Here is a 25,000-nt window from a genome sequence, read left to right as displayed (position 1 = left end):
CTATCCCCATCCGTGTGTGTGTGTGTGTGTGTGTGTGACCCTACAAGTTGTGTGACCGTAGGAGCTCGCCGGTCTCGAAATGCAGACAAATATGTCAAGCATCAAGGATCAAATCCGTCAGATGCAAACCAACTTGATTTCACTACGAGAAACGGCTCAACGTATGACAGATCGATCGTTGACAATGGCAGACGACATGAATATTTTTGCCACAGAATTAGCGTAAAGCATGACACAAACGAGTTGTTCTCATGCTTATGTGTTCGTTGATATTTAGGGCTGTGAGTAGTGACACAAGAACAGCCACTGCGTGGACACAAGGGTCTGATAGCTCGTGGAGTCATGTAAAGGCAGGCCTCCGTAGTCTTGGCCCTCATTTTGGCCGGTTATCAGAGAGGTCCAAGGAGAAGGTATATTGATTATTGATTATCATATGATTCTATTGAGAGATGCATCCCTCCAATACAATAGTCTAGTGTATTGTGAGATGCATCCCTCCAATACAATAGCCTAGTGTATTGTGAGATGCATCCCTCCAATATAATAGTCTAGTGATTGTGAGATGCATCCCTCCAATACAATAGTCTAGTGTATTGTGAGATGCATCCCTTCAATACAATAGTCTAGTGTATTGTGAGATGCATCCCTCCAATACAATAGTCTAATGTATTGTGAGATGCAGCCCTCCAATACAATAGTCTGACATAGTGAGAGATCCATCCATTCACTCACTCATCACTCTGCATACGTACCTGTCTGTCAGACTGTTTGTCCATCTTGTCCACATTTCCAAGACAATCCACGTGTGGTCTGACTACACCTCACACTCACACACCCATTTTACCTACACCCATTTTACCTTCACACATCACAACCCATTCATCCAACATTCCTTTCTCCAGGCTACCCAAGAATCTGACGGTCTCGTTGAGAACATCAGCATGCTTCTTGCTCTCATCAACGCCTACCAGGTCATACCACAACAACCAATCACATCGCTCAACAACAACTTACTGTTAATTAACTAACACGACAGGATCTTGTTGATCGACGTGAGAAGGGAGTCATGCATGAACACCAGACGGCGATTGCCAACGTAGAAAGACTGAAGAAACATCAGGGCAAGTTGAACACCCGGAAAGACGTGACGACGGCGCACAACTGGGTGTGTGACTATTGCAGTGTGTGTGTGTGTGGTTAGATGCCAATGTAATAGACTCTGTTGTAGGCTGAGGATGCTGAGAAACTGGGAAATCGTATTGTGATGGTGTGTTGTCATTTATTAATTAATTGTACATGTATATAATTAATTATATATAATTAATTAATTATTATATATAATAATGGTTTGTGTGTGTGTGTTGTATGTAGGAAGAGGGTTATATTACTAACGTTGAGATGCGTAACTACTTTTCTCTCTATTGTCTCAATATGGAGGCTCAGGTCGTCAACACCAACATGAATCAGTTTGCGGTGATTATGCAGGAAATGGTGGACACGCAGTTGCAGATGAATGAGCAGGTTGGTAGATGTTTAGTGTGTCAAGCTGGCAGACACACAGGCAGGCCAGACAGATAGACAAACAACAAATGGACAATGGACAGACAGACGGATGGACAGACAGACAGACACTTAATGGGCAGACAGGCAAACAGGCAGATGGACAATGGACAGACAGCAAATGGAGAACAGACGGATGGACAGACATATGGGCAGACAGGCAGACAGACGGGCAACAAATGGACAGACAGACAGAGAGACAGACACTTAATGGGCAGACAGGCAAACAGGCAGATGGACAATGGACAGACAGCAAATGGACAGACGGACGGATGGACAAACAAATGGACAACAAATGGCCAGACACAGAGACAGATGGACAGACACAGACAGACAGACATTGGCAGACAGACAGATGGACAACAAATGGGCAGACACAGACATCTGGACAGACGGGCAACAAATGGACAGACACAGACAGACAGATGGACAGACGGGCAGGAAATTGACAGCCAGACAACAGCCTTACCATTACAAACTGTCAATGACGACCAACTACTACAGACCAACATCTCACCTGTGTTCCTGCCGTCCTACCAACTCATCACCTCTTCTCTCCTAGCTACAAGCCGTCTGGAAAGACATGAAACCGATAACAGAGAAAATCCTTCCACCGACATCATCGGCATCGTCACCCCTCAAGAAAACAGAATGGGACGCCGCAGTCCCCACGTTCTAACACTCCGCCCAACCCTCGTGATCAACCCCACCAACTGCCAATACTAATTAATTAACCTCCACGTTGGTTACTAACACCATCGACTGTCAAAACGCCTAGACTTTATTCCTACTTTTTTGCATTGATTTCTCAGTGGTAGTTTGTCATACGGACGTTATGCAATAGAATACAGCTCATCCCGGCCCAGACTATCTCGCCTCCAACTCACCAGCTACTGCACCGTCTTCGTCTCTAACTGATTCCACTCGTTGTTGCTCGTCTTCGCTCTTTATTTTGACATAAACGAGGCCGCTACGTGCGGCCATGACCGCATGGGCCAACGCCTCGGGACGATGCATTGGCGTCTCCTGCAAGCTGAGAGTGCAAGTATGTGAGGTTGTTGGTCACGTGATTTGATGTGTTGAGACGTACCGTTTGACTTCGTGTATGTTGCCGCTACCGGCGATTACTATAAATAGTGTGTTGGTGGGTGCTCTGTTGTATATTGTATTGATTGATGTGTCGACCGATGTGAGACATGCCTACACAGAGAATGACGTTGATATGTTGTATTCATTATGCTTGTGTGTGTTGTGTGTGTGTGTGTGTGTGTGTGTGTGTGTGTGTGTGTGTGTGTGTGTGATGAGTGGGCGTGGTGGATGTTGCCATGACAATAGACTGTCTCTGTCTTCTTACATAGACTGATGCAATGTATTTGTGTGATAAAGGCTGACCTCTAATTTGTTGCTGGAAGTCTCTGTTTCATCTCTAATGTCTATGAAGAAAGAGACATTTACGACAAACTAGAACTATTTGTATACATACACATATGTGCAAGTGTGTGTGTGTGTGTGTGTGTGTGTGTGTGTGTGTGTGTGTGTGTGTGTGTGTGTGTACACAGTATGTATGTATTGGGATTACTTCTGATTCTCTTCTCGATATCATGTAAATGTACCCACAACAAGTCGGCTTTAGAGACAAAATGACAAGCCTTTGATACAGTCTGAATACCACAACAATGAGATAGACAGGTGCAAACACCACACACACACACACACACACATACACACACACACACACACACACACACACACACACACACACACACACACACACACACCATTCATTATGCTCTAGTGACCTCTTTATCTGTCATAGAAACAACACTATGAGCACGGCTGCCATTAGTGTAGCGTTGAAGTGTTGGTTGATCCACAAAGTACACTGTACACAATGCCTGCTAAGGTTTCTATGTCATTCACAGATCAGTTTGTTGTTGTCACCTTGTCGTCCTGACTCTGCGAGATGAGCAAAGTAACTACAGAACACAACCGTAAATACACTAGACTATTGTATTGAAGGGATGCATCTCACAATACACTAGACTATTGTATTGGAGGGATGCATCTCACAATACATTAGACTATTGTATTGGAGGGATGCATCTCACAATACACTAGACTATTGTATTGGAAGGATGTTTCTCACAATACACTAGACTATTGTATTGGAAGGATGCATCTCACAATACACTACACTATTGTATTGGAGGGATGCATCTCTCAGTATACTAAGCATTTCCCACATTCCTACCTTCCAGGTACTGCCTCTTGTGGAATACCAAAGTCAGGACCTACACACAACAAAAGACCTTCGATTCAACAAAGCAACACAAACTACACAAACATGATAGACCCTTCTCTAGCTTTAGTTTCACAAGGTTCATGACCGTCTTTGCATCTTCTATAGAGCAATGACCATCCTTGCCCTGCTGGATCTTCTGACTACAAGAAACATAATGATTGGATGTAAAACTTGGAAGTTGATTAGCATCATACCCCAGGTATTTACGGGCCAAATATTTGAGTGACGGTTTATAGTGAGTTCTTGCTTCTGGTGTTGTATAGATAACTGTTGTGTCAATAATGGCATCATGAACCAACTAAACAACACAGACACAATGCTGGTTAACTTCTTAAGTAAAGTGTGGTGTGTGTGTGTGTGTGTGTGTGTGTGTGTGTGTGTGTGTGTGTGTGTGTACCTTCAGTGCATGCAAATCATTCTCAAGTGAATGACCCGCCAGGATGGCATTCACCGGAAGCAAATCAGCCAGCTCCCTCTGTACATCCGTCAACCGTTTCGTTACATTCTCCAGTTTCTCTGCTGTTATACCACTATACCTGCAGAGAAGCAACAGAAAATCCAAAATAAATACACATCCTTATCTGTCCATCTGTCTGTCTGTCTGTCTGTCTGTCCATCATCTTACTGTGTCTTGTAGTCAGTTATCTTGTTTTCTGGCCTCACCAACACGTCATACATACATGTCAGCGACTCGTCCACGACAGACACTCTCGTCAGCTCCATTCCAGCACACGTTTCGCACTACAACCAACACACAACACCAACCACTCTCCCGCCACCGTCCCAACCAACACAACCACCTCTCACCATTTCACAATCAATTGCAAACATCGGAGCGTGTGAGTAATCATACTCAGCAATCTCGCCATCTTCTGTGGACACAGACATGGAACCATTGCCCTTCCTAGACAGCTTAGTGTACCCTGTAAGTGAACAACACAATCAGACAGAGTAGACAAACAGACAGACAGACGGAGAGACAGACAAACAAACAGACACAGACAGACAGACAGACAATTGACTCTTGCGTAAATCGCTTGGCGTGCAAGCTGAGGTTAGGTTTGCCGGTTTGCTCATCTGAATGGTTAAGACCATGTGAATGTGGAGCTGCTTTGGATGATACTGGATATCATCTTTTGTCTTGTAATTCGGTGGAGGGCCCATTTGGTGCCATGAATCTATTGCAGAGGTTTGGGCGGATTGTCTCAGGGAGCTTCACTTACCATGCAGAAGGGAACCTAGGCATCGGTATTCCAACTCTGAAGATAGGCCTGATATTGTGTCGTTGGATCCATCATCTGGCCTGGGAATTGATCTGGATATCTCACTAGCACACCCATGGAGTGGCGAGGTCTTCCCATCATCTGCTAAAATTGACGGTGCAGTGGCAAATCGCAGAGAGGAGAAGAAGAATTGAAATACAAGGGTCAGAGGCTTTCAGATGGTGAGCAAATTATCTTGAAGCCGCTACTCAAACATTTCGGTAGATGGGGCAAGGAGCGGGGAAAATTTCTTCAGTCACTCGCTTTGCATTCACGGGATGAATCTGGTTGGCGCAACACTGCCGAGTTCCTAGACTATTGGAGAAAGAGATTCAGTGTACAACTGCAACGGCGTTGTGGCCGCGTAATCCAGCGCAAGATGTCATCGTCGTGCTGGAAGATTGCTTGACATACTGTTGTTCGTCTTAGTGTAGTTTAGCCTTAGCTGTTGTTTTGTTTTGTTCTTGTTGTTTGCAGTAGTGTTATATTTGGAACTGTGATTGTTTCTAGTTTTAGTTGTTTTAAGTCCTGGTATATGTTTGTTAGCTTGTCGTCGTTGTAATGTTCAATCATTTGAAGAATATAATACCTTTGACAGACAGACAGACAGAGATACAGATACACAGACAGACAGACAGACAGAAACACAGACAGACAAACAATGACTGCTGTAGTGACTAGATGGTAATAATGTATTACACAAGGATGTGATATGTTGAGGGGTGGGGCATACCGTTGCTGTCCATGTTCGACTCGTGACATTCGGTTTTGTCGATTCCGAGTGTGAGCATCGTTTCTAATGAAATTGGAAAGCCATTCTCATCAAGATCTTTAGCAGATAACAAGTAGGATTCTCTTCCCAGAACTACAAACAGTTGAGAACAGAAATAAATGTTGGTGTTCAGGATTATAAACGTGATGCTCGGCTCTGTTGTTCATCCATCAGTCTGTCTATGTGTCTGTCTGTCTGTCTGTCTGTCTGTCTCTGTCTGTGTCTCTGTCTGTCTGTCTGTCTCTGTCTGTGTCTCTGTCTGTCTGTCTGTGTGTCTATGTGTGTGTGTGTGTGTGTGTGTGTGTGTGTGTGTGTGTGTGTGTGTGTGTGTGTGTGTGTGTGTGTGTGTGTGTGTCTATGTCTGTGTCTGTCTGTCCGTGTGTGTCTCTGTCTGTCTGTGTCTGTTTGTCTGTGTCTCTGTCTGTCTATCTGTCTGTGTGTCTATCTGTCTGTCTGTCTGTCTATGTGTCTGTGTGTGTGTGTGTGTGTGTGTGTGTGTGTGTGTGTGTGTGTGTGTGTGTGTGTGTGTGTGTGTGTGTGTGTGTGTGTGTGTGTGTGTGTGTGTGTGTCTATGTCTGTGTCTGTCTGTCCGTGTGTGTCTCTGTCTGTCTGTGTCTGTTTGTCTGTGTCTCTGTCTGTCTATCTGTCTGTGTGTCTATCTGTCTGTCTGTCTGTCTATGTGTCTGTCTCTGTCTGTGTCCCTGTCTATGTGTCTGTGTGTCTGTCTCTGTCTGTGTCCCTGTCTGTCTGTCTGTGTGTCTGTCTCTGTCTGTCTGTCTGTCTGTCTGTCTCTGTCTGTCTGTCTGTCTGTCTGTCTGTCCACTTTTTAGGTCTTTCCCTCCATCTGTCTGTGTGTCTGTCTACCTGTTTGTCCATCTCTCTGTCCTCCTACAACACTGTACCTCAACACAACACAAATACCATATACATCATACTCCTTTTGTCTAATGTTTGTGTGCATGTCTCACCTTTTTTCTCAGCATTTTTCTCTTTTCTCTCTGTCTTGGTAGGTATTGACAAGAATGCATCTAGTCCTGATTTCACAAACTTAAGAGTTCCTGGACTCATAAGAGGCAAACCCTGGCAAATAAATGATAATGTAGAGAACTAAAACGACCAATAACATTGTGTGTGTGTGTGTGTGTGTGTGTGTGTGTGTGTGTGTGTGTGTGTGTGTGTGTGTGTGTGTGTGTCATTCAGTTTACTTGCTTGCATTTTTATTTGTTCATTCCTCCTATTTGTTTGTCTGTCTTTCTACTTGTCTATCCATCTGTCTGTCTATGTGTCTGTCCACACGTCATTCATAAATAATAAAATAATTAATAATAAGATTAATAATAAATATTATACAATACTGATAAATAAAAGTATATAAATAAATGTAAATAATAATTAATTTAACATAAATTGTAATTAATAATAAACAATAAATAATAAATAATACTAATAAATAAATAATCAATAAATAGATAAATAAATGTTTGTCTACTTGTCTATCCATCTGTCTGTCTTTGTCTGTCTGTCTGTCTGTCTGTCCATCTGTCTGTCCGTCCATCTGTCTGTCTGTCCATCTGTCCATCTGTGTCTGTCTACACGTCATTCATAAATGATAAAATAATTAATAATAAAATTAATAATTAATAATAAGATTAATAATAAATATTATACAATACTGATAAATAAAAATATATAAATAACTGTAAATAATAACTAATTTAACATAAATTGTAATTAATATTAAACAACAAATAATAAATAATGCTAATAAATAAATAATCAATAAATAGATAAATAAATTTGTTTGTCTACTTGTCTATCCATCTGTCTGTCTGTCCATCTGTCTGCCTGTCCATCTGTCTGTCTGTCTGTCCATCTGTCTGTCTGTCTGCCTGTCCATCTGTTTGTCTGTCTGTCTGTCCGTCTGTCTGCCATTCATTCTATTGTCTGTTTACTCATTTCCATCTCTCTCTATCTCCCCATTCATTCCCATCTCTACTTTCCCACAACAGACAAACCGACAAACCCACCGTTCCAAACATCCTCATCAACGTCGGAAAGCACTCCGAATGCTCGACGACGTGCCGAGGCGTCAGCTGACTGACCATCACCACCACCGTCTTCCTCACCAGAAACACGTGCTGCAGTCTGCACCAATCTGGAGGCATTGTATGCACATACGGCTGCAGCACGTGACTAACAAGGACCTGCACATCTTTGTGCTTAAGAGCTTCCTGCAATGCATCAATCTCGATGCTCGGTTTCCTTGCTGAGTTGGCAGCCTCCATGCTCTCTCGTTTCTCTCTCTTTTTCGCTCGTTTTCTCTGTCCTTTTGTGAGATTCAACATCAACGGGTCGTCTGATTGAGAGAGGGTAGCCCGTATATCATTTTTTGATACTTTGACGGGCGTGGACTACAAGAATGAGGTCAATATTGAGAATTCTTTGACAACACGTGGTCTAGCACGTGGCAGAAAGGGGGCCCACAAAATTACGAGCGAGCGTACTTGATCCGATTCTTCAGCTGTTTCCTCCGCTTTCCTTTTCTTCCCCTTCCGCTTTTTCATCGCCGCGTTCAGAACACGACGAAAAATCTCGATCACGTGATCGATACGTTTCTCTGATTGGTTAATGATTGTAACATCACAACTACCCGGATAATTTGTATGCGCTTAACCACTTGCTAGGCGCTGATTGGTTGACACCTCACCGAATCAAGTCACGAGGGATCACGACGTGATGGATCTCCCAAGAATGGCCCGGTAGTCTGTCAAAGCCGTGAGCAGCCGGCGACGACCGTCACGCACGTTTTGACAGCCGCCTAACACTTGCCTGCTCATTTCGAGCGCATTTGGGTAAGGTAAGCGACGAAATAGTGAAAGAGTGTCGCCACGCGGGGCCTCCTTTGCGTTTTCGCACGATTCTGCTCGCTAGACGGCCGTTCTAGCAGAACGACAAGGTTGTGTACACGGCGGCGCGTGTTTTGAGCGTTTCGAGAGCCCCGGAGCGAGGCTGGAAACGCTGGAAGATGGATCTGACTGGCAACGACGGCGGGGCGCTGGAAATGGGGCTTGTAGCGCGCGCGAGACGTCGACGTCATTTCCGATTTTGGACCGCGGGTCTCCCGGATGTATATACGTGGTTAAAACTTTATTTATTAGTCGGTTGTGTGATTGTGTAGCTAACCCAAATTATTTTAATTAATTAATTATTATAAATGTTTTTGATGTTATTAAATTTTTTTATATTAATAAATTAAATTATATGGAAATTTAATAAAAATCGTCAGTTGATCACGTGACTAACTGTGCTGTTTCATACTTTTGCAGCATGGACAAGATCTCGTCGAACAACATTTACACGGTAAGTACACGAACTCGTCTCTCAACTCTCTCTGTTCATGCTCTCTCGTGTCCGTCAGGTTTCGGCTAATCAGCAAGCACATCCGGGACCTCTACCATCCAGCCACACAAACATCACATCGACCGTCAACCATCAGGCGGGCATCCATCAGGTGGCCAACCGAGCAACGCTCCAGTATCAGCCACAGCTGATGTCGACGATTGGAGCGAACACGAGAAGCCAACCGGTCGCCGAGATGATACAACAACAGCAGAGGCTACTGTACGGATCGTCGACGGTCGGCAACAGCATCCAACACGCCGGCAAACTCTTCAACATGCAGCCGAGCGTCTACAACCAATCGGCCGTCCAGAGTCGCGGCGGCGTCTCGAACCACACGAAGCTCCCGCTCCTCCAGCCGAAACCAACTATGACGTCATCACTGACGTCATCACAGATGATCGTCAATCCGATGAATCAGCTGATGGTCAAGAATCCGCAGACGAAACAGACGAGCGTCCACGGTCAACAGGGAGTGAGTGCATCGCAGATGAGACAACAGGGTAACACGATGAATCAGCTCTCGTCCGCTCAGTCGATTTCTCGGCCGTCGAGTCAACACACGTCGCCATCACACCAACAGTTGATGCAGCCGATGCGTCCCGTTCAACAGGGTCTGTCCGTCAATGCGGCTCTCAATCAGGTCTTGATGTCGGCGGCGACGACGAAGAGCGTCCCGCAGAGAGGCGTACACATACAACCGGCTGGCACGGTTCATCATCATTCGGTCGACGCGTCGAACGTCGGGCAACTACAACAGAATCAGTTGCTGCAGCAGTTGAAGAGACAGACGGCAACACAGCAGGTTACGTTGCCCGTTCAGAGTCCGAGAGTCAATGTGGGATACTCAACGAGCGTCGTGAATTCGTCCGGCATCGCCAGTCAGTCCCAACCGCTGGCATTGCATCGAATGGCGTCAGGGAGTGCGTCCGCTGCCAGTCAGTTGGTCGACAGTGTTATGTCCACACGACATCTCTCTCCTCAGCCGCACATACAGCAGCCGATCGCCGTCACCTCGACACCACCACTCACTCAGTGGCCACATCTACAACCGAAGCAGACGCAGCAGATGAGCATTGCACAACAGCCGATCGTTCATGCGTTGCAGTCGTCGGTTAATCAAGTCGTTCAGCAGCCTGGACGGCCGATTCAAGGCACGTCCGGCATTCAACAAGTTAGACACGCCGGCACGACGTCAGTGCAGACGTCCGGTCATCAGTCGCAGCTGCAAGCGCGTCAGACACTCGAACGGTCGTCACTGCAAACGTCCAAGCCGCCGCCGATTCAGGCTCCTCTTCAAGTGCAGCCTCAAGTTCTACAGCAACTGCAGCAGCAGACCGTCCAGCAGACGCCACAGCAGCAGCGGCAGCTCGTGAACTCTCTGACGTCTCAACCATTGAAACACGAGGCGACGCCGATCGTCACGTCAGTCCTGATGCTCTCTCAGCCTCAACTCCAGACTCAATCGTCTCACCTACAGACGATACAACCAGCTCAGCAGCAGCTGCAGCCGCCGCAACGCGCTGTGACGACGACGTCTCAGAACGTCCAACCGTCGCACACGCACGTGCTCGTACACCAAGCTCAGCTTCAACAGCAGACGCCGTCGGTTGCGTCTGTCGTCCGGATGTCGTCACAGCCACAGCTGCAAACGCAAGCACAACCGGTCGCTCTCCGTCCTGCTCACCACGCACAGCAAGAGCCAATGAGGCAACTCCACGGTCTCCAACAGCATCAGGTCCGTCCGAATGTCTCTCAAGTGATGACGATCGTGTCGGCGTCCGCACAAACGGCGCAGCCACCCGCCAACGCGACGATCCACCACACACAGACGCAGCAAGCAAAACCGAAGTCTCTCACCCAGCAGCTTCAAGCGACGCCTCAAGTCACGACGATGCAGCAGCCGGTCACTCAACAGTCAATGAAAGTCACATCTTCAGTCCAGCAGCTTCCTGTTGTGCAGCTACAGACGATTCAGACGTCACGCCAAGGCCAGTCGTCGTCCGTCCAGCAGCTTCGTCTCGTTACCTCATCCGGATCGTCGTTCCAGCTCCCGTCGAACCAACAGCAGGTGACGTTGATACAACTGCAGCCCGGGCAGCAGGGACAGTCATTTCAGACGCAGACGGCGGACGGGAAGGTGCTGCAGTTTCGGCTCGTGACGGGCGGGCAGACGGGCTCGCTATCGAACGTGCGGCCCGTTCTGTTGCAGGGAGGGAACGTGAAGACGGTGTTGACGTCTGGAGTTCCGTTTCAGGTCGTGGGCAGTGTGTGTGTGTGTGTGTGTGTGTGTGTGTGTGTGTGTGTGTGTGTGTGTGTGTGTGTGGTGTTTGTGTGTGTGTGTGTGTGTGTGTGTGTGTGTGTGTGTGTCGTGTTGTGTGATGGTGTGTTGTGTGAATAGACGAAGGCTGTGAAACGGCCGGCAAGCGAGACGTTAGCTGGACAACCGGTGAAGCTGCCGACAGGGTGAGACTCTCTCTTGTGGATGGACAAGCGGTTGCACCGTTGGAGTAACCAACTGCCTTGGTTGGATACTTCATCTGTCTATGTTTGTCCATGTATGTATGTATGTATGTATGTATGTATGTCCATTTGTCTCTCTGCCATTTGTCTGTCTATGTGTTTGTCCATTTGTATGATGTATGTGCATGTGTCTGTCTGCCATGTCTGTATGTGTTTGTCCGTGTGTGTATGTGTATTTGTATGTCTGTGTGTTTGTCCATATGTGTGTATGTCTGTCTGTGTTTGTCTGTGTGTGTCCATATGTCTGTCTATCTGTCTGTCTATGTGTGTCTGTCTGTGTGTGTGTTTGTCCACATGTGTATGTGTGTCCATGTCTGTGTATGTGTTTGTCCGTGTGTGTATGTATGTCCATACGTCTGTCTATGTGTTTCTCCATGTGTATGAACGTATGTTCGTGCGTCTGTTATTTGTATGTCTACACGTCTGTCTATTTGTGTGTCTATATGTTTGTATATTTGCATGTCCACATTTCTGTCTGTATGCTCTCGAGTCGTACTCCTTCATTCCTTCACATATTCACAACTTCATTCACTCGTATCTGTAGTATCCATGGAGCTCTCTATCGTCAGAAACAGGCTGTTCTACAGCCAAACTGTAAAACAGCGTTCACGAGTGTTGACGATGCAGTCAGTCGTCTTCTTCCTTATCACATATGTGACCAACCAGACGCTGATCCTGCAGCTCAGACTTGTGGGTTTTGTTGTTTGTTATCTCACCGTCCGTTTCTTTATCTCGTGTGTTGTGTGCCCTCTCCAGTTGACCAAGTGTTTGATGTTGTTTCAAAGCAACTGGTCAGTCGGAGAAATCAGATGTTTGACAAGTACAGAATGCTGCTGTTCAAGGAAGCACAGGTGTGTGTGTGTGTGTGTGTGTGTGTGTGTGTGTGTGTGTGTGTGTGTGTGTGTGTGTGTGTGTGTGTGTGTGTGTGTGTGTGTGTGTGTGTGTGTGTGTGTGTGTGTGTGTGTGTGTGTGTGTACTAGCCCACCATCCCATTCTCTGCATGGGCAGATTAGATTAATTGTTTGTAAATTTATTTATCATTGTATGCACGTGCACACGCACGCACACACACACACACACAGCTCTCCTTTGTATAGCCTGTGGCGATAGAGAACAGGTGATCATGAAGATGGAAGTGTGAAAGTAACAAATTGGAAAAGTCATGCCTTACTCTAGGCATAGACATTCAGGCTAGCAGCCGGACAGCATTCTCATGAAGAATTTCATTCAGAGTTATAATATCCCATTCAACTATATCCCCGCTCATAAAAGGTAGCGAGTTTCCAGCATTCCAAAGTCTAGCTAGAAGAGAGCAGCGAATTTCAAAATCACATATCCGGGTAGCAAAACCACAGAAGTCACGTGTAGTTACTTGCCCACCCGTATATCACGTGATAACTCATCACGGATAAATTCAAATCTTGCTCTTGTCGTGTTTTTCGGTAGAAATCAATACTCTGCCCGTGTAGCGCTCGGTGCCGGAAACGCTTAGGTCAGATTCTGTGCAAATGCAATGAGAATTTGGAGAGAAACGCAAGCTGGGAAAGAATGGCTTTAGTCGGCGAGAAGTCAGCGATCGCTGAAAGCGTTGCGAAGGATGGTGACGCGTAAAGTCCACATGGGATTAGTACGGGCATGTGTTTGAATGAACCGTAAGGTGTAGCGTTCATGTCTTTGCGAGATTTTTCACACAGGGGGGTCAACTCCTCGAGAGGGGACCCACGATAGTCTGAACACACACACACACACACACACACACACACACACACACACACACACACACACACACACACACAAAACACAACACAGACACTATGGCTTTGAAAGTATCTAGATGCATATGGACAGACAAACAACAGACAGACAGATCCACATCACTGCTACTTATTAATTTCAACCCAAAATTCATCTCTAATTAGTTACCAAATAAGTAATGAGGAATTAATTAACTAATAACAATAAGTAATTAATTAACTAATAACAATAAGTAATTAATTAACTAATAAATAATATAAATAATAATTTATTAATTAGTTCACAGGCACATACCTACAGTGTACTAGTATGTTTCATGTGATTCATTATTGTTTATTTATTTGTTTGTGTTTGTTTACATTCACAGTGTAACGCTCCATCGTCAGAGAAGGTGATGGTCGCTAGAATGTTCTTATCAGACGAGAAGCAGCGTCTCGCCCACGACAAACAGCAACTGAGTGACGAGAAACAGACGATTGTAAAGGAAATGAACGCCGATCGGGAGGGGGCAACAGAGACGACAACAGAGGCTGCTAGTGGCAGTGTATAGAGCCATAATGTTATAGATAGAGAATGGAATTATTGTGACTGTATTTACTGCGCAGTATTTGGTTCGGTCGTGTTGTCTATCTGCCTTGTTGGTAGGGACGGTTTGTTACTGTGTAACATCGATGGTTGGACTGCGTGCTATTGCTGCTTGGTCCAGTGAGATAATACGATGTGGAGTAGCCTGTGATAAGAACACGTGTGTGAGAGACAGAGAGAGAGGGGGGGGATATATTGAATTGCGAGTAGTAAGGACCAAACCTATTGGATGGGATCTTGTCTACGTGTTGGTTTAGATCGGATATAACTGCAAAACAGACAGTTGATGTTGTTTGTTTGTCTGTCTCTGTGTTTGTCCATGTCTGTGTGTGTCTGTATGTGTGTTTGCCTGCCTGCCTGTCTGTTTGTCTGTCTGTCTCTGTGTTTGTCCATGTCTGTGTCTGTCTGTGTTTGTCTATGCCTGTGTCTGTCTGTCTGTGTTTGCCTGTCTGTCTGTTTGTCTGTCTGTCTGTGTGTTTGTCCATGTCTGTCTGTCTGTATTTGTCCCTGCCTGTCTGTCTGTGTGTTTGTCTATGTGTCTGTCTGTCTGTGTGTCTGTTCATCTGTTTGTCCATGTCTGTCTATCTGTGTGTTTGTCTATGTCTGTCTGTGTGTTTGTCCATGTCTGTCTGTCTATGTGCTTATCCATTAATCACCTGATTTGATGTCCAACAATTGACACGACTGCAACAGTTGAATAGCCTGAGCAAACCGATCAACAGCCAACTGAATCAACTCTCCATCTATACAACATAAAAGAACAAAATCAATAATCAATTCAAAATAATTATATACAACAAAAACGTTGATACACCAACTACTGCACGTGCCCTACCTTCACTAGTAGCAGCAGCTGCAGCCATTGCAAGCCGCTCTGCAATCTTAATCACGTGACTAGTATGTAAAGTCACGTGTTTCCTCAACCACACGTTATCCGCTTTCATCCCTCGATGTTCATACTCCACTGCACCTCGAAGGATCGATGTGTGAAGACGAGAGAAGAGGCCACACCGTTTCACATCATGTTTCCTCCAACTTGCATCAACTCTCACACCAACAAGATGAGACAGTGGACCAAGAACGGTCCACACAATGAGACCAGTGACGGGTAGTGATGATGACGTGGAATGACTCAAGACGGGATGAAATAGAGAACACGAAGGAGTCGACACACGATCATACGGCAACATTGGTTGAGAGTGAACCCACTCGGTCACAACAGACAACAACGACAGAGGAAGGAGTTCACCTCGTGTAGTAGCTACACGATTGACACACGACATACATACAATATGACATCATCATTGTACATCATGATGGCGAGTCTACCGGATGTGATGTCGAATATGTAGGTGAAGGATGTGAGAAGACGAGCAGCCATGGATGGGGATGACTTCAATACGTTTTGTAGGTTGGGGAGCATAGACGGCAGGAGACAACAGAAATCGGTGATGATGACTCGTCCTGTGTGAGCCGCATGCTCTTCCTGTGAAATAAAAGTAGTATGAATTGAAGTTATAAAAGAAGTAATACTGTGATGGTTGGAATGTCTGTCTGTCTGTATGTCCATCTGTCTGTCTGCTTGTCTGTCCATATGTCTGTCCATATGTCTGTCTGTCTGTCTGTCCATCCATCTGTCTGTCCATTTGTCTGTTCATCTGTCTGTTTGTCTGTCCATCTGTCTGTCTGTCTGTTTGTCTGTCCATCTGTCTGCCTGTCTGTCCATTTGTCTGTCTGTCTGTCTGTCCACTTGTCTGTCTGTCTGTCTGTTCATTTGTCTGTCTGTCTGTCTGTCTGTCTGTCTGTCCATATGTCTGCCTGTCTGTCCATTTGTCTGTCTGTCTGTCTGTCCATTTGTTTGTCTGTCTGTCTGTCCATTTGTCTGTCTGTCTGTCTGTCCATTTGTCTGTCTATCTGTCTGTCCATATGTCTGCCTGTCTGTCCATTTGTCTGTCTGTCCGTCTGTCCATTTGTCTGTGTGTCTGTCTGTCCATATGTCTGTGTGTCTGTCTGCCCGTTTGTCTGTCTGTCTGTCTGCCCATTTGTCTGTCTATCTGTCTGTCTGTCTGTCTGTCTGTCTGTCTGTGTTTGTCTGTCCGTCTGCCTGTCTGTCCATATGTCTGTCTGTCTGTCTCTGTCCATCCATTTGTCTGTCTGTCTGTCTGTCCATCTGTCTGTCCATTTGTATGTATGTATGTATGTATGTTTGTCCATATGTCTGTCTGTCTGTCTGTCCATTTGTATGTATGTATGTATGTATGTTTGTCCATATGTCTGTCTGTCTGTCTGTCCATCTGTATGTCTGTCTGTCTGTCTGCCCATCTGTCTGTCAATTTGTCTGTCTATCTGTCTGTCTGTCTGTCTGTCTGTTCATTTGTCTGTCTGTCTGTCTGTCTGTCCATCTGTCTGTCCATTTGCATGTCTGTCTGTCCGTCTGTTTGTCCATTTGTCTGTCCATTCATTTGTGTGTCTGTCTGTCTGTCTGTCCAGCAAACCATCAACTCACCAACATGCACCAAGCCACAACATCCAGCACACGTGACAACCCACAACTAATCGCAAGAGACACAAGTTGAGCTTCCAGTTTCAACTACACAACAACAACAACAACAACACACACAACATCAACCAACACAACAGCCAACACAACACACACTCAACACATTACCATGTCACCACTGATATTCGGCGGGAACAAACAATTAAACACCCGAACTCTCACGTTCTCGTCACTTTCATCATTCAAGCAGCTGCAGATCATTTGCAAAATGTGTAGAGTAGTGATGGCCGCTCTATCCGGCTTTGCTGTCCTGTGAGTGTTGAATATGAATGTGGTGACCAAACTGTCTATGACGTCTCTGTTTTTCCAGTTTTCTGAGTTTAGCTGTTGATGACGAGTGAAGTAGTGACGAAGTATGTGAAGAGATTCTTGAGTAGATTTTGGAAATCCTGCTGATTTTAGATCTTCGTTGAGACGAAGACAGAGTGAGGCAACGGTGTTTTCTTGCCAAGAGATGATGTCTGGAAATTAATATTAATAAGTGACAGAACAAAGACTAACACAAAATGACAGACAAATTGACAAACATATTGACAAACAAACTGACAGACAAACTGACAAACATATTAACAAACAAGCTGACAGACAAGCTGACAGACAAACTGACAGACATATTGACAAATAAGCTGACAGACATATTGACAAACAAACTGACAAACAAACTAACAGACAAACTGACAGACAAACTAACAAACAAACTAACAGACAAACTGACACACATATTGACAGACAAACTGACACACAAACTGACAGACAAATTGACAGACAAACTGACACAAAAACTGACATACAAAGACACACACAAACTGACAGACAAACTGACAGAAAAACTGACACACAAATTGACAGACAGATTGACATACAAAGAGACACACAAACTGACACACAAATTGGCAGACAAACTGACAGACAAACAAACAAATTGACATACAAACTGACAAACAAACTGACAAACAAATTGACACACAGAGACATACAAACTGACAGACAAATTGACATACAAAGAGACACACAAACTGACAGACAAAACAAACAAAAATTGACGCACAAACTGACAGACAAACTGAAAGACAAACTGACAAACAAATTGACACACAAAGAGACACACAAACTGACACACAAATTGGCAGACAAACTGACAGACAAACAAATAAATTGACATACAAACTGACAGACAAACTGACAAAGAGTCTTTGTGTGTCAATTTGTTTGTCAGTTTGTCTGTCAGTTTTTCTGTCAATTTGTTTGTTTGTCTGTCAATTTGTCTGTCAATTTGTCTGTCAGTTTGTGTGTCTTTGTCTGTCAATTTGTCTGTCAGTTTGTGTGTCTCTTTGTATGTCAATTTGTCTGTCAGTTTGTGTGTCTCTTGTGTCTCTTAGACTCACAAACTGACAGACAAATTGACATACAAAGAGACACACAAACTGACAGACAAATTGACATACAAAGAGACACACAAACTGACAGATAAATTGACATACAAAGAGACTCACAAACTGACAGACAAATTGACATACAAAGAGACACACAAACTGACAGACAAATTGACATACAAAGAGACACACAAACTGACAGACAAATTGACAGACAAAGAGACACACAAACTGACAGACAAACTGACAGACAAACAAAGAAATTGACACACAAAGAAACACACAAACTGACACACAAATTGGCAGACAAACTGACAGACAAACAAACAAATTGACATACAAACTGACCGACAAACTGACAAACAAATTGAAACACAAAGAGACACACAAACTGACAGACAAATTGACATACAAAGAGACACACAAACTGACAGACAAATTGACATACAAAGAGACACACAAACTGACAGACAAATTGACAGACAAACAAAGAAATTGACACACAAAGAGACACACAAACTGACACACATATTGGCAGACAAACTGACAGACAAACAAACAAATTGACATACAAACTGACGGACAAACTGACAAACAAATTGAAACACAAAGAGACACACAAACTGACAGACAAATTGACATACAAAGAGACACACAAACTGACAGACAAATTGACATACAAAGAGACACACAAACTGACAGACAAATTGACAGACAAACAAAGAAATTGACACACAGAGACACACAAACTGACACACATATTGGCAGACAAACTGACAGACAAACAAACAAATTGACATACAAACTGACAGACAAACTGACAAACAAATTGAAACACAAAGAGACACACAAACTGACGGACAAATTGACAGACAAACAAAGAAATTGACACACAGAGACACACAAACCGACAGACAAACAAGCGTTCAAACACACACATAAAAACGACTATATAAAGTACCAGGAATGGAGGCATCGCTTGTTGTTCTATTTTTCGTTTTATTTTCATGATCATTTTGCCGTTTCTCAACATCAACTGAAACGACGTCGATACAAGTCAGTCATCCACACTGAGAAATGTCCACGTCATCTACCTCTAGCCTTCTTCGCTCTCTTCTTCTGTGCCGGACTGCCTCGCGTTCTCTTCATTCTGGTTGTCCCGCCAACTGCGCATGCGTCACGAGAGTCGAATACCACGCTTGGTGCTTTAGTATTGAGTGCGTGTTTTAGTTAAATATAAGTGAATATATATTTTCGAAGAATGCTTGCTGCTAACTCTCGTTGCTAACACTAGCCTCGTCCCCAGACTCTCTCGCGCTAGTCTTGTCCGGTGCCCGTATGACGCCTGGAATTGTCAAAACATTGACAATTTGTGTCAGTTTGTGTGTCTCTTTGTATGTCAATCTGTCTGTCAGTTTGTGTGTCTCTTTGTGTGTCAATTTTTGTTAGTCTGTCTGTCAGTTTGTATGTCAGTTTGTATGTCAGTTTGTATGTCAGTTTGTCTGTCAATTTGTATGTCAATTTGTTTGTCAGGTTGTGTGTCTCTGTGTGTAAATTTGTTTGTCAGCTTGTCTGTCAGTTTGTATGTCAATTTGTTTGTTTGGCTGTCAGTCTGTCTGTCAATTTGTTTGTCAGTTTGTGTGTCAGTTTGTATGTTAATTTGTTTGTTTCTGTCAGTTTGTCTGCCAATTTGTGTGTCAGTTTGTCTGTCAGTTTGTATGTCAATTAGTTTGTTTGTCTGTCAATTTGTTTGTCAATTTGTCTGTCAATTTGTCTGTCACTTTGTGTGTCTCTTTGTATGTCAATTTGTCCGTCAGTTTGTGTGTCTCTTTGTGTTTCAATTTGTTTGTCAGTTTGTCTGTCAGTTTGTTTGTTTGTCTGTCAGTTTGTATGTTAATTTGTGTGTCAGTTTGTGTGTCTTTTTATGTCAATCTGTCTGTTAGTTTGTGTGTCTCTGTGTGTCAATTTGTTTGTCAGTTTGTCTGTCAGTTTGTATGTTAATTTGTGTGTCAGTTTGTGTGTCTCTTTGTATGTCAATTTGTTTGTCAGTTTGTCTAAATTGCTAAAAACAACATTCTACGTCAAAATTATGCTAGCTAAAACTGCGCACGCGTCACACACACACACATCCAATTGTTAACGCGCGTTAAATAAAGAGCGTCAACAAATTTCCTAACGCGCGTTAGACTAAAGGCGTAACCTTCGCGATGGCGGAAGCTCGAGACGTGACGACGACGACAGACAAATCGGACGACGAATTCGCCAAGTTCGATTTCAGCGTGAGCGAAATACCGTGCCTCCATTATCAGAGCGTCGAAGCGGAGCGCCTTATCTCATGTGAGAAGCCTGTGGTACTGAGAGACAGCAGAGTTATCTCAACAGCCATGAAATGGTCGCTCGATTATCTTGAGGCGAACATGGGTGACAGCAAATGTAACGTCTATTCGTCTCAGACGGGTCGCTTTAAGTATTTCGACGACAAGAAGGCACAAACGTTTCCCGGATTCGAGTGTCCGATGCAGTTGAATGAAATGACGTTCGATGAGTTTGTGAGGAAAGTGAGAGAGTGGAAGGCCGGCGATCGAGCCCTCTATCTACAACAGGCACTGAACGACACCGTGAAGCCGTCGATTGTTAGAGATTTTATCGGATTCGATTGGGATTGGTTGAATTTCCATCAAGCAAAGCAAAAGTGGGGGCCACTCACTTCGAACCTCGTGCTCATTGCTATGGGAGGGAACATCACGCCTGCGCACTACGACGAGCAACATAATTTTTTTTGTCAAGTCGAGGGCCGCAAGCGCTGCATCCTGTTTCATCCCGATCAGTTCGAGTGTCTCTACCCTCACCCCGTCAGTCATCCGTGCGACCGTCAGAGTCAAGTCGATTTCGACCGTCCGGATTTCTCTCGTTTCCCGAAATTCAAACATGTAAAAGGATGGGAGACGATCGTCCATCCGGGAGAGATACTATACATCCCGATGTATTGGTGGCATTACATCGAGTCGGCGAAGTCGGACACGACGACGACGTCCATCACGTTCTGGTATCGATCGGGTCCGACGCCTCAGGAGATCACGTGGCCGTTGTCTGTGGAGCAAAAGATCGCCGTGACACGGAACATCGAGAAGATGCTACACGACGCTCTAAAGAACACGGAAGAAGTACGAGAACTATTGCATATGATCGTGGATGGGAGATACCCGTGTGAACGTTGGGACCATGAACGTCCATTTACACAATAATAATTAACTTGATTTGTATGATAACTTTTAGTCGCTTTGTATTGCTGCTCTACGTGTTGATATTAATGTTGCATGCTGCTAAGTTCGTGCGTCTCTTGCTGCTTCTTCTTGTGCGTCGATGTCGTCTTTGTGATACGAGATGAAGCTGAGAATTTCGGCAATTCTGTCTCGATTTCTCTTGCTCTCGTTCGTGTGGACTGATTCGACGAGCACGTTGAGCTCACGTCGTGCACGAGTTATAACCGACTCTTCCTGGAGTTATGTAGATAATACCTTATTAGCATTAATAATTATTGTAAATAATGTAATTAAACAAAAATTATTAATATTAATGACATTATTAATAATTTATTATTAATTTTCAATTAGTTTATTAATTTTTATATTTTATTATTTACTATATTATAAATAAATAATAAACAATAAATATTTTAATAAATAAATAAATAATAAGTATTGTAATTAATATTAATAAAAAATTTAATTGTAATTAATAATATTAAATAATAATAATTAATAAATAATAATAAATAATAAATAATAACAAATAAATAATTAATTTTATGTTTAAATAATAATAAATTAATAATAATAAATGGCATTGTCAAACACTGGTGGTTCCGGTGGTCTTGGGAGCTTTGGGCACAGTGCACGCAGGTATTGCACGATGGCTGGACATTATTCCAGGTCATCACAACCTGCAGCACTTACAGAAAACAGTGCTTCTGGGATCTACTCGGATCCTTCGTAAAGTCATGTCTTCTTTCTAGACAGCCGTGATGGTCTAAGTACTTCTGAAGCAGGGTTTGCTTCCGGTACTTGTAATAGACTTTACAAACCAGACTGATCTGGTTGAGCACGACATAATAATAATAAATAAATAATAAAATATAAAAATATTTGTTTTCTTATCTCTTACCTTATTATCAATAGCCAACGCATGTAAATCATGTGAAGCATTGAGAGCATTAGTAATCGTGTCCTTATCAACAAACAACTGCAACACAAACAACAACAATTGCTGTACTTGTGTGACAACAGCCACACGTTGTGTGTGTGTGTGTGTGTGTGTGTGTGTGTGTGTGTGTGTGTGTGTGGGTGGGTGGGTGGGTGGGTGTGTGGTTCTGTGGCTCAATTGGTTAGAAAGTCCGTTTGGAGAATGAAAACATCCGGGACCTCGCAGGGTTGCAAGTTCAAGTCACAGTGATGACGAGCTGTGGCATAATTTCCTTGTGCAAGAAACTTACACACAATTGCTTCTCTTGACTCAGGAGTATAGATGAGTACCTGGTCATTGACTGAGATGGCAAAGGCATCCGACTGCAACAAAGTCCATCAGCCACTGAGGTCCGGGTGGGACTTCGGGTGCCCACACCACAGTTGGCGTCGCAGTCGGCGCTCCTGCGAGCACCTGGCCAGGCTCCAGGAGATTGCTTAGCACGGCCCATAGCTCCTGCTTAGTGCACAGGAACCCAGCCATCTGGCTGGGGCATTACCGTTTAACGGCAGCTTCTTATCCATTTGCCATCTTGTGTGTGTGTGTGTGTGTGTGTGTGTGTGACGTCACCATTCGTAGATCTTCGCTTAGATCCGTTTCAATTTCCCCTTTCACAAGACTGTCCAGCAACTGCATTGCCAACTCTGTCATCTTTCCGTTGTGAAAGTTTTCAAGGTCACGACATTGACTGAACCTTCAGATCAATAGACATATGCACATCAGGTGCGTATGATAAATTGTATGTTATTAATTAATAATATATTATATGTTAAATTATGTTAATTAATCAATAGTATATTATATGCTATAATAAATTATGTTAATTAATTAATAATATATTATATGTTAATTAATCAATAATATATTATATGTTACAATATATTATATGTTAATTAATTAATAATAAATTATACGTTGTAATAAATTAATAATATATTATATGTCATAATAAATTATATGCTAATTAAATTAATAATAAATTATATGTTAATTAATTAATAATATATTATATGTTATAATAAATTATATGTTAATTAATTAATAAGCCTGTTGACTGTTGTGTTGATTTGAGTTACGTAAGAATTACACTGTAGTACAATCTCAATAGCAAAAGCAAACAGTCAAATGTATGACATAGACAAACAAACAAACAAAACTAATAGACAGATAAACAGATAAACCAACTGACGATCTGACAAACAAATAAACAGACAGACGGACAAAAGCACAGACAGACAAACAGACAGACAGACAGACAGACAAACAGACAGACAAACAAATAAACAAACAAACAGACAAACAAACAGACAGACAAACAGACATACAGACAGACAGACAAACAGACAAATAAACAAACAGACAAACCAACTGACGATCTGACAACCAAATAGACCCACAAAATACCAAACAAACAGACAAACAGATACACATGCAATAAACAAACAGAAAAACAAATAAACAAACAAACAAACAAAGACCACAAAACCCAGCATCAGACAGACATCACACACACAGTCATCAATCTACGTACAGTACCTCTGTTGAGCCCCCTCAACAAAACCTGCAGCCATCTCCGTCATGTTCCGTTCAAATTCCTTGTTCACTTCCTACAAGCCAACAGACCAACAGACCGTCTATCCAATCACATCACACGTCTAGCTGCCTCTCTCTGTTATCACCTCCAGCTGATCAACGAGCTGCATCTCTAGCAGCAGCAGTTCGTGTTTTAAGTTTGCCAGTTCATCACGCATACCGGCAATCTTGGCGTCTTGTGCGTCAGCGTCAAATATCATCTGCAGCTCTTGCATTGCCTGTTGTACAAACAACCAAATGAAATGATGCAAAGAGTCTAATAACGTGGTAATACAATATATATGATATGTAGGCAATAACATGGACAGATAAATAGACATACGTATGGACAAACATGTAGACAGACAGACAGATACATGGACAGACAAATAAACAGACGTGTCAACATACATGTGAACAAACATATAGACAGACACATAAACAGACATGCGGACTAACACATGGACAGACATATAAACAAACAGACAAACAAATGCATGGACAGACAAATGGACAGACACATAAACATAGAAACATATATGAACAGATACATAAACATATACACAGACAGATGCATAAACAGACGTACAAATCGACAAACAAATGGACAGACACATAAACACACATATGAACAAACATCTGGACAGACATATAAACAGACATTCAGACAAACACATGGACAAACATATAAACATACACAGACAGATGCATGGACAGACAAATGGACAGACAAATGGACAGACAAATGGACAGACACATAAACACACATATGAACAAACATCTGGACAGACACAAACAGACATTCAGACAAACACATGGACAAACATATAAACATACACAGACAGATGCATGGACAGACAAATGGACAGACAAATGGACAGACAAATGGACAGACACATAAACACACATATGAACAAACATCTGGACAGACACATAAACAGACATTCAGACAAACACATGGACAAACATATAAACATACACAGACAGATGCATGAACAGACAAATGGACAGACACATAAACACACATATGAACAAACATCTGGACTTACACATAAACAAACAGGCAAACATGCAGACACATGGACAGACACATAA

General features: G+C 43.3%; 6 protein-coding genes and 1 long non-coding RNA gene across 9 annotated transcripts in view; 4 read left to right on the top strand and 3 right to left on the bottom strand.

Moving 5' to 3' along the window:
* LOC134184208 (sorting nexin-8-like) overlaps positions 1–2,430 on the top strand; it is a 4,479-nt gene extending 2,049 nt beyond the window's left edge. Inside the window, exons 8-14 of the mRNA XM_062651833.1 lie at positions 62–222; positions 278–410; positions 903–971; positions 1,037–1,165; positions 1,229–1,267; positions 1,372–1,521; positions 2,123–2,430. Of these exons, the coding sequence (XP_062507817.1) occupies positions 62–222; positions 278–410; positions 903–971; positions 1,037–1,165; positions 1,229–1,267; positions 1,372–1,521; positions 2,123–2,239 (798 nt within the window). The 3' untranslated portion in view covers positions 2,240–2,430. The remainder of the gene's footprint in view (positions 1–61; positions 223–277; positions 411–902; positions 972–1,036; positions 1,166–1,228; positions 1,268–1,371; positions 1,522–2,122) is intronic.
* LOC134184206 (uncharacterized) lies at positions 2,275–8,520 on the bottom strand. 2 transcript variants are annotated; one of them, XM_062651832.1, is made up of 16 exons: positions 8,401–8,514; positions 7,924–8,307; positions 6,865–6,976; positions 5,858–5,989; positions 4,670–4,785; positions 4,488–4,603; positions 4,260–4,398; positions 4,057–4,160; positions 3,914–4,002; positions 3,812–3,851; positions 3,502–3,536; positions 3,360–3,442; positions 3,140–3,221; positions 2,953–2,993; positions 2,651–2,760; positions 2,275–2,593 (listed from the first exon to the last, which is right to left on the bottom strand). In XM_062651832.1, exons 1-16 carry the CDS (start codon positions 8,458–8,460, stop codon positions 2,428–2,430), a joined length of 1,809 nt encoding a protein of 602 aa, XP_062507816.1. In that variant the 5' UTR covers positions 8,461–8,514; the 3' UTR covers positions 2,275–2,427. The 2 variants fall into 2 exon arrangements, 1 of the variants encoding a protein (XP_062507816.1); XR_009970632.1 differs by lacking the exons at positions 2,275–2,593; positions 2,651–2,760 and having other exon boundaries at positions 2,977–2,993; positions 3,339–3,442; positions 8,401–8,520.
* Positions 8,521–8,623: 103 nt separating this feature from the next.
* On the top strand, positions 8,624–9,584 carry LOC134184480 (uncharacterized). Its single transcript, XR_009970669.1, has 3 exons — positions 8,624–8,753; positions 9,223–9,256; positions 9,315–9,584. It is a non-coding gene; the product is annotated as an uncharacterized LOC134184480 (long non-coding RNA).
* A 76-nt stretch (positions 9,585–9,660) lies between these two features.
* LOC134184478 (PAX-interacting protein 1-like) lies at positions 9,661–14,309 on the top strand. Its single transcript, XM_062652182.1, has 5 exons — positions 9,661–11,552; positions 11,697–11,761; positions 12,363–12,508; positions 12,575–12,669; positions 13,941–14,309. Exons 1-5 carry the CDS (start codon positions 9,666–9,668, stop codon positions 14,121–14,123), a joined length of 2,376 nt encoding a protein of 791 aa, XP_062508166.1. The 5' UTR covers positions 9,661–9,665; the 3' UTR covers positions 14,124–14,309.
* On the bottom strand, positions 14,176–19,291 carry LOC134184479 (integrator complex subunit 15-like). The gene is made up of 9 exons (XM_062652183.1): positions 19,186–19,291; positions 19,053–19,127; positions 16,827–17,179; positions 16,665–16,748; positions 15,488–15,644; positions 14,994–15,419; positions 14,815–14,901; positions 14,381–14,426; positions 14,176–14,303 (listed from the first exon to the last, which is right to left on the bottom strand). Exons 1-9 carry the CDS (start codon positions 19,238–19,240, stop codon positions 14,261–14,263), a joined length of 1,326 nt encoding a protein of 441 aa, XP_062508167.1. The 5' UTR covers positions 19,241–19,291; the 3' UTR covers positions 14,176–14,260.
* A 1,007-nt stretch (positions 19,292–20,298) lies between these two features.
* LOC134184031 (hypoxia-inducible factor 1-alpha inhibitor-like) lies at positions 20,299–21,497 on the top strand. The gene has a single exon (XM_062651633.1). It carries the CDS (start codon positions 20,299–20,301, stop codon positions 21,334–21,336), a length of 1,038 nt encoding a protein of 345 aa, XP_062507617.1. The 3' UTR covers positions 21,337–21,497.
* Positions 21,329–25,000, bottom strand: part of LOC134184637 (dynein regulatory complex subunit 3-like) — a 10,865-nt gene continuing 7,193 nt past the window's right edge. The window contains exons 8-12 of one of the 2 annotated variants that reach the window (XM_062652378.1): positions 24,013–24,144; positions 23,870–23,940; positions 22,904–23,027; positions 22,256–22,333; positions 21,329–21,588 (exon numbers count right to left, since the gene is read on the bottom strand). In XM_062652378.1, coding sequence (XP_062508362.1) covers positions 21,415–21,588; positions 22,256–22,333; positions 22,904–23,027; positions 23,870–23,940; positions 24,013–24,144 — 579 coding nt within the window. In that variant the 3' untranslated portion in view covers positions 21,329–21,414. Of the gene's footprint in view, positions 21,589–21,861; positions 22,185–22,255; positions 22,334–22,903; positions 23,028–23,869; positions 23,941–24,012; positions 24,145–25,000 lie in introns of those variants that run through there. The other variant, XM_062652379.1, reaches the window with a different exon arrangement.

This window comes from Corticium candelabrum, chromosome 9 (genome assembly GCF_963422355.1).
Source record: "Corticium candelabrum chromosome 9, ooCorCand1.1, whole genome shotgun sequence".
In the NCBI taxonomy this organism is placed as follows: Eukaryota; Metazoa; Porifera; class Homoscleromorpha; order Homosclerophorida; family Plakinidae; genus Corticium; species Corticium candelabrum.
The sequence above is the reverse complement of the archived record's forward strand: the minus strand, read 5'-3'. Positions and strand labels throughout refer to the sequence as shown.

Bases quoted from the DNA above. Each gene is read 5' to 3' on its own strand.
- LOC134184206 (XM_062651832.1), bottom strand. From the start codon at position 8,460: ATGAAAAAGCGGAAGGGGAAGAAAAGGAAAGCGGAGGAAACAGCTGAA. The intron at 6,977-7,923 runs GTGGGTTTGTCG...TTTATTTGCCAG, and splicing joins TGATGAGGATGTTTGGAACG to GGTTTGCCTCTTATGAGTCC. The intron at 4,604-4,669 runs GTGAGAGGTGGT...TGTTGGTTGTAG, and splicing joins TTGCAATTGATTGTGAAATG to TGCGAAACGTGTGCTGGAAT.
- LOC134184479 (XM_062652183.1), bottom strand. From the start codon at position 19,240: ATGAAGAGAACGCGAGGCAGTCCGGCACAGAAGAAGAGAGCGAAGAAG. The intron at 16,749-16,826 runs GTAATGTGTTGA...GTTGTTGTGTAG, and splicing joins CGAATATCAGTGGTGACATG to TTGAAACTGGAAGCTCAACT. The intron at 14,902-14,993 runs GTAGGGCACGTG...TATGTTGTATAG, and splicing joins AGCTGCTGCTACTAGTGAAG to ATGGAGAGTTGATTCAGTTG.
- LOC134184478 (XM_062652182.1), top strand. From the start codon at position 9,666: ATGACGTCATCACTGACGTCATCACAGATGATCGTCAATCCGATGAAT. The intron at 11,553-11,696 runs GTCGTGGGCAGT...TTGTGTGAATAG, and splicing joins CGTCTGGAGTTCCGTTTCAG to ACGAAGGCTGTGAAACGGCC. The intron at 11,762-12,362 runs GTGAGACTCTCT...TCGTATCTGTAG, and splicing joins CCGGTGAAGCTGCCGACAGG to TATCCATGGAGCTCTCTATC.
- LOC134184031 (XM_062651633.1), top strand. From the start codon at position 20,299: ATGGCGGAAGCTCGAGACGTGACGACGACGACAGACAAATCGGACGAC.